We start from the raw sequence: 7,663 nt of genomic DNA, 5'->3' as shown, positions 1-7,663 counted from the left end.
ACTACAATCGGAGCATAAAAAAGTTCCGGAAGTGCTTGTGGAGTTTTGTTGTTGTTTTTCCGAATAGTAAGCTAGCGAGAGTGGATATTTTTTAACACCATGTCAACAAAAATGACAAATTGTTGATGAGCGATGTACGGTTGCAATAATGCCTGATGATAAATTCTATTCTATTGCGAACAATAAATCACCTTTGTGTATTGGTATTATGATGTGTAATTATGATGTGTAAATCGATTAATCCAAATCAGATTAGAAACTAGTGTAGGAAGATCTTGTGTAGTGTTTTAAGGAGCCAATAAGAAGATCATGTAGTGAGAAGACTTCACCCCGGAAGCTTAAACAAGGTTCCCACTGATAGTGATTCCATTGTAATGAAGATATAATACTTTTTCATTTGTAAACTCATTCATGTCGTTTTTTATTGAAAAACACCGAGGCGGTGGATTGCCTTGGTGTTTCACTTTCTAGCAGAAGTGGGAATGAAACACGTCCAGTGGCCTGCTCTTCTGCTAGAAAGTGCAACTCGAGAGCAATCCACCGCCCCGGGGTTTTTCAATAAATTCAGTTTGATATTTGTTTCTTTTCTGTACTCTTTCAGTTGAAGGCTCTTTTGTATGGCAATACAAATTACGAAATTACAACGAGTGAAACGTGTTAGCATCTTTGATACACAGCTGCTATTTGGACCAGCGATCATGCAGTTTTGAAGGCTACACGTGGAAATGGATACCCTCGATACGAGATTTCAACGTGCCATAATGCGATTTGGAGCTGGCTGATAACTATTCGACTAAAACTATATAAGGAATAGACAAACGAATGAAATATCACCACACGATGTTTTTACTAAAGATTATGAATGAAAGAAAGCCAAATTCCTTTCTTTTCTCTATAGAATGTCATTACGATTCAGTTTATTCTTCGTATATCGCTTTTGGCTCCCAGAGTGTGCACGTCTAATTTTAAGAGAGTTTTAAACTGCTGAATTGTTCCAAAGCAAGAGGGCAAACTTTTATAACTTAACTGGATATTTTCATTCGATACATAAAGCAATTTACTTTAGAAACATAATTTATTCATTCGCAATATATTTGTCCATGTTTCTGTAAGAGTTATAATTCACTTCGATCGGGTGAAATTGCATAAATATTCTATCTTAGACTCTCGACAATCGTGCCTCCCACTGAGAGGGTTACATCTCTATATCATCGTAGCCTATCTATTTATTGTACCTAACCGAACACATCGTCTGCTGTTCAAATTATGGGATAAAAAATTGGTATCCCTACTTCGCATAAAATCTCTACCTCTTCCAGTATATTCATAGGAACATAGTGTAGCACCCTAATAGTTTGAGAAAAATTAAATCATCTACCCTATATGTTTAACTATTTCAATCTGGAGCCCTTTTATTCGGTTTGCCTTCGAGTCACCAACATCGGCAGGAAGCATCACATTTACACCAAGAATCCACTAAATAATGTTACGACGTTGCACCGATTATTTAAAGCGGCTGTCTGCCAATAGAAGATTGGGAACATGAGAAAAACTATACGCAGTGAATCATTCGATTAGTTATTTTGTCACATTGACTATATTATTCTACATCGCATGGTGCAAACCCCAACGATTCATAGAACGGTGGTGTGTTGCTCTAAATCATAATGTCCCGCTGTTCTGTTTAGTCACCCAGTTGTTATGGTTGTCCTCAAGGCTCCTAATGGCACCTGTGAAATATCAAAGAAAATAATTATTGAAAGCAATTCAAATTGACTTGAAATAATCGTAAATTGTACTCCCATCGCGTGGCGACACATACTTTTTCACGAAAATTCAGCCAACGGTTATAAAAAAACATCCACACCCCTAGGGGGAAATCACTCTAAACGTTGGACTAAAATAAATTAGTGAACTTTTTTATTCCCAAAATAATCTCGACTAGTTTTAGCTAATCTTGAATAATCCTACCTATAGTTTTCAATAGTCTTGGCACAGAGAACAGACATCCATGATCGAACAAAAATATTTAAAAAACGTGTGTAAACATTTGAATTAATATATGAAAAAAACTTGCGCCGCCACACCAACCTATCCCAACTATCCGTCAAATCGATTCCGGAACCGGTTCGAAATCCTTGATGGATTCAGCATGGAATCTAGCTCAAAGAAAACAACCGATTCCGACTCTATCGGTTGACGCATTTGAGCTGGAATTCATGCTGGAAGTCCGAATCGGTTCCGGACTGGTTTGACTGGGTAGAGGAATAACCGCTGTCAATTCTGTCGCACTCACCCACAAAAGAACATGACGACAGTAGCGCACCTGGTTTAGATATACAAACTACCTTCGAAACCGTTAGAGATTTTACACAAGTTGAATGCTGAAGATGGACGTCTGTTCTCTGTGGTCTTGGTTTAGATAGCAGCTGTCACCAGTGATGCCACAAGTACAGATTTATCTAGAATGGTACAGATTTTTGAAGTGTTTCTGGTACAGATTCTGTACGGTACAGATTACAGATTTTTGTGAAAAAGTACAGATTGGTACAGATTTTTTATATGACAGCAAGGTTATGTAATTTAACACTGTGATGTATCCCAGTAAATAGCAGGTAAACGTAGAGTTGGGCCGCTGACAGAGTGATGGCGAGAAGATGAAGTGGAGCTGACTGAGCTTGAACTGATAAATAAATAAACTGAAGCTGACATTAGAAAGCGATGTGCGAGAAACCTGCTTCCAGCAAAATCATCCCTTTTCCCCCTTTCAGAGTGAAAACCGAGCAGATCTACTCGGAGTATCTACGTATACTTTGGCATGCTCCATTTGATTTGCTGCAAGCAGGTTTTTCGCATCGTCATGTATGGTAATGCTCAGCTTCTCGCCGCCATTCTATCAGCGGTATTAGGTTACAAACAAAGTAGCGGCGAGCTGATATTGACATTACCCAGTCAATCTGATCCATAATTCTGACTGGTTTCTTGCAAAATTCCAGTTTAAATAAAACAACCGATTCCGAGTTCTGGTCTGGTTTCCTCGAATAAAAAATCAGTATAAGAAAAATGATTTTTTTAAAACAACTTTGTTATTGTTTGGGTACAGAATCCGGTACAGATTTTTCTAGAGAAGAGTACAGATAGAAAAGATTTTTCAACTCCCGGTACAGATTTAATTGTGGCAACACTGGCTGTCACTTCGACCCATTACGCACTGCTGTTGTAAGGAATTCTCTTTCCGGAAGCAGCTGCCCTGGGGTTAATATTTTCTTCGGACCGAAGCAACATTGCTAACATCAATCTGATCAGTCTAACTCAAAATTGGAATCGATTTATCCTACACCAGATGCACTAAGAACTGTTGGAGGCTATGAAGAAGGAATGTTGTATCCCCCACGATACGGTTAGTGGTATACGAAGAATCTACTATCCGTTTCACCCCGACCGTTCGTTCCGGGGGGCGTAGATGCACATGCAACACCCGGAAGAATGTCAGGAATGCTTGGACAGCGAAGTTCAACAGTATGACGCTAACTATGAAAAGTTTCAATTCTTAGTGGTAAGTTGGGTGGTTTCTTTCTTTAAGATAAAATTTTTTTGAATTTAATATAATCTCTTCTCGTTAGATTACCATCCGACGTTGGCAGCCGAAACTGATATCTATGCTGAGATGGTAAAAGAAGCATAACCTACTCGTAGTAACAAGGATGAAACGGAAATCAATCCCCTGTTCGGCACTCAACAAACGTTGCCAGTAAGTACTCTTATCCATTACACTTGCCGGAAAGTGAACGGCCGCTGAAATTCAACCAACGGTGATGGATAATAATAATTGAATATTGATCCAATTTTTCTCACCACCTCCAGACGATCTCTACACCTTGGAAAAGCGTGGCGATGACGAGTTCGGTGATGGAACAGCGGAAAAACCCTTCAAAACAATCCTACAAGCCATGAAGCACGCCGGCAAGGAACCTTTCCCAAGAATTTATGTAAACGCTAAGGATGCAAAATCGGAATCACCCTACGAACTAGTAGCCAAATCTCAGCTCAAGAAAATTCTTGAAAAGCGTTCTCAGCGATACCTTGTGTCAGAGGTTCCAGAAGGTAAGTCTGCTCCCGGTGGACATGAGCTGCACGTTGATTATTGGTAGCTAATTGGATTAGCTCCGGCCGGTGGGGCAGATTCTATTTTGAACGAGGATGCTCATCCTGATGTCTAGCTCGATAACAGACACATTATGATTAGAGGCGAAAATACTTCTAAGATTCTCAAGATGAGAGATGTCATTATGATGGCATTTAGAGAGCATTATCATGAACGTGGTTACATGGAGGTAACGCCACCGACGCTGGTGCAAACACAAGTTGAAGGAGGGTCGACTCTTTTCAAACTGGACTATTTTAGGTAAATAAAAAATGTTCGCATTAGAAGTATTTGCTCAAACAATAAATACATTTTAGGGCGGAAGCATGCCTGACGCAAAGCTCACAAAAATATATGGAAACCTGTTTGCCGGCATTGGGCGACTATTGCATTTCTCAAAGTTACCGTGCAGAGCAGAGTCTTGCTCGCCGCGATTTAGCAGAATACAGTTATATTGAGGGTGAATGTCCCTTTATTACTTTCAAAGAGCTACTTGATCGGCTGGAAGATTTGATAGTAGATGTTGTCGATCGAGTATTGAAATCTCCGTGGGGTCATCTTAATCCGAATTTTATGCCACCGAACTATGTCGATGCTATTGACTGGCTAAAGGAGAACAACGTCACCAAGAATGATGGAACTTTTTATGAGTTTGGCGATGATATTCCGGAGGGTCCGGAACGAAAAATGACGGAGCAAATAAACGAACCAATGCTGTGCCGGTTTCCCGCGAAAATTAAATCATTTTACATGTCTAGATGTGAAGACGATCGCCGTTTAATTGTCGGAGGGCGATTTCTCTGAACAGTATTACTAAAAAGCTAGAAATTGACACTTTTACTTTAAGAAAATAAAATATTGTCATTCTATATCAATATATTTGTATTATATCTAATAAAGCAACATACAGAGAGATAAGGGAATTTTATTAGGCAACTAAAAGCCCGTTGACATGAACGCGTATTTTCAGTTGCAGGCAATACTCTTATCACATATCCTTCGGGGTCGTTCCCATTAACCACTCTCTGATTGAATTTGAACTTCCTGGCTAGAGTAAGTGTTCGAAGTGCTTACCAAACAGCCCGGTTGTCGAGGTTCCAGTGCAATCCACTAGTGCTACATACGGCCCGTTGTCCAATAGGAACAAGCGAACACCAGATACGTTCGTGTACCAACCGAGGGGAAATTTGAATTACGTGGGTTCCCGCCGGTAGCAGCCAACTGAGAGTTACTGGATCGCAAGAATACAAATGCATTCGGTAGAATGTCACGGGCCAGGAACAAAGTATTAATGTTGGCCATGATTTGGTACAACCGGCCAGAACTTTCTTTCAACACCAGAATTCGACTTATTTCGCTATCGTAACTGGTGCTCTAAATCGCTTTGAGAGATTTTGTAAAATCTGTAGCATTTGGGTGTTTTGATTATCTGTTAAATAGACATCAGTAACGAGTGAAATTTTTTTTTAATTTGTAATGTTCTTACCTTGCAATTCAACCGCTTTCCTTAAGTCATGGATTAATCGGTGCAGGAATCGAAATCCCCCGTCACCGAACTGTTCTTCTGTGCCAATATTTTCCTTAAGAAAGTCAACCCATCGATTCGTACTCCCGTCGACGGCAATGCGGATTTTTGCTGGAATTTGACAAGCTCATCCCATATTCTATTATTCACACACCAATTAAACGAAAACAGTTGATAGTCTCGCCCAAAACAAGATATTAAATAAAAGATATTATCCAGTAGATCCCAAATCACGATAATGCATTTGACTTGATATATCGTTTTTGCCAACGAAAATTGTGTTTTTTGGCTTACACATTTTTCAAAAAAGTACTCCAAAACAACATTCGCCCCCAGCGCACGCATACAAAAACTGAGAACCGCAAAATTTTGTGATATAAAACAGAGCTACATGACAGCCATGACAATGATATATACGCTTTTCATAATATTACCATAGCTGAGAAACAGCTGGGGGTCCGAATTGGCCAGCGGTCCGAATTGGGCCACTTCCCCCTAGATGTGCACACATGCACACACAGACATTGACCGATCTCGACGAACTGAATCGAATGGATTATGACATTCGGCCCCCGAGTCTCAGTTGAAAAGTTGATTTGTGGAGTGATTGCATAGTATTTCTTTATATGCAAAAAGCACAAAGGTTTAGATAATTTCATGTGCGATCGCACTTTCCAACTCATAACTCCAGAACCAGATCCAAATAAAATTCAATAGCAGCCTATGGCTATGTTGCACCTTTCATTTGAGTATAACATTGTTTAAATCGGTCCAACCATCTCTGAGAAAAGTGACATTATTTGATACTCACATACATACACAAACTCAGCTGAGAGCCATCGAGCGCGTCCACGGGTGGCGGATGCAGGAACGACCTGTATCCAGTGTAGGTTAGTTGCGAATAGCCAAAATAAGCAACTCTGGATGAGCAACGCATTCAGAGAGCAAATCAGGTGACATTTAGGGCGGTCTGGGTCGCTTTTAAACGTAATATGGTGTTGAGCAAATTCACCTGCTACAAGCAGCTGCGGCCGTGGAGTATCCGGCGAGCTGAAATCTCATTGCCGCACACTGGAAGCAGATGGACATTGACTCTTACCGTTTCGGTACGATTAAAATTCCCATGCAAGCGTAGAACCGGTGTAGCATTTTGTTCCGGAGCACGATCAGCGCGGAGTATAGCGGTTCGTGGTAACACACAAACGATAGATTTCAGCGGAATTGGTGTCGCTTCCGGTAGCGACTCAGTATCCCGTTTGGTACTTGATCGAGCGAGTCCGGTCGACTTTTCAGACAGCAGGAACAATTACACGTTGGTCGGTAGCCCAGTGGGGACGATACTGCAATGAACGGAAGTCAGTAATGATTTTTCATATTTATTCGCCATCGAACTTACCCGCACCGTTTGATGCATCTTCCCCCTCATTCGGTTTCGGTATGTTACAATTTCCCGTGCAAGCGTAGATCCGGTATAGCATCTTGTGCCGGATCACGATCAGCCCGGAGTATAGCGATTCGTTGTAAAGCACAATTGACACGATCGATCAGCAGAATTTGCGTTGGTTCCGGTAGCGATTCGCTATCCTCCGTTTGTTGCCTTTGAACGAGCGAATTGTTGGACAGCAGGAACAAATACACGTTGGTCACAAACTGTAAACAGAAATAAACAACATCAATTTTCTTCTTTAGTAGGTGAGGCAAAACAATGATTTTACTAAAGCACATGAGGCAAAATGATATATTTACTAGCAGGTGATGCAAAACGATATCGATATTTCAGCATGAGAAACAGATGCAGATTAGAATATCGTGAATGTTTATATTGTTATATCCCTCAACTACTCACTGATACTATGCAGATCAAATTAACCAACAGAATGCACGATTGTTTGCTAGGAACGACTTTAATTTTACTATCTACAATTGGGAAAACTGCGACACAATAAGCCAATGATTAGAGTTTTAATATCTAATAAAAAGGTTTCAGATGAACT

General features: G+C 40.4%; 1 protein-coding gene, 1 long non-coding RNA gene and 1 pseudogene across 2 annotated transcripts; 2 read left to right on the top strand and 1 right to left on the bottom strand.

The window, feature by feature from the left end:
• The first annotated feature begins 208 nt into the window (after window positions 1–208).
• On the top strand, window positions 209–833 carry LOC131693449 (uncharacterized). Its single transcript, XR_009306255.1, has 2 exons — window positions 209–347; window positions 602–833. It is a non-coding gene; the product is annotated as an uncharacterized LOC131693449 (long non-coding RNA).
• A 223-nt stretch (window positions 834–1,056) lies between these two features.
• Window positions 1,057–6,818, bottom strand: LOC131687621 (uncharacterized; annotated as a pseudogene).
• Window positions 4,101–4,948, top strand: LOC131693448 (asparagine--tRNA ligase, cytoplasmic-like). Its single transcript, XM_058981265.1, has 2 exons — window positions 4,101–4,405; window positions 4,462–4,948. The coding sequence occupies exons 1-2, from the start codon at window positions 4,239–4,241 to the stop codon at window positions 4,946–4,948; spliced, it is 654 nt and encodes a 217-aa protein (XP_058837248.1). The 5' UTR covers window positions 4,101–4,238.
• Window positions 6,819–7,663: the final 845 nt, after the last annotated feature.

Source organism: Topomyia yanbarensis, chromosome 3, assembly GCF_030247195.1.
Source record: "Topomyia yanbarensis strain Yona2022 chromosome 3, ASM3024719v1, whole genome shotgun sequence".
In the NCBI taxonomy this organism is placed as follows: Eukaryota; Metazoa; Arthropoda; class Insecta; order Diptera; family Culicidae; genus Topomyia; species Topomyia yanbarensis.
This window is presented reverse-complemented; position numbering and strand designations above follow the sequence as displayed.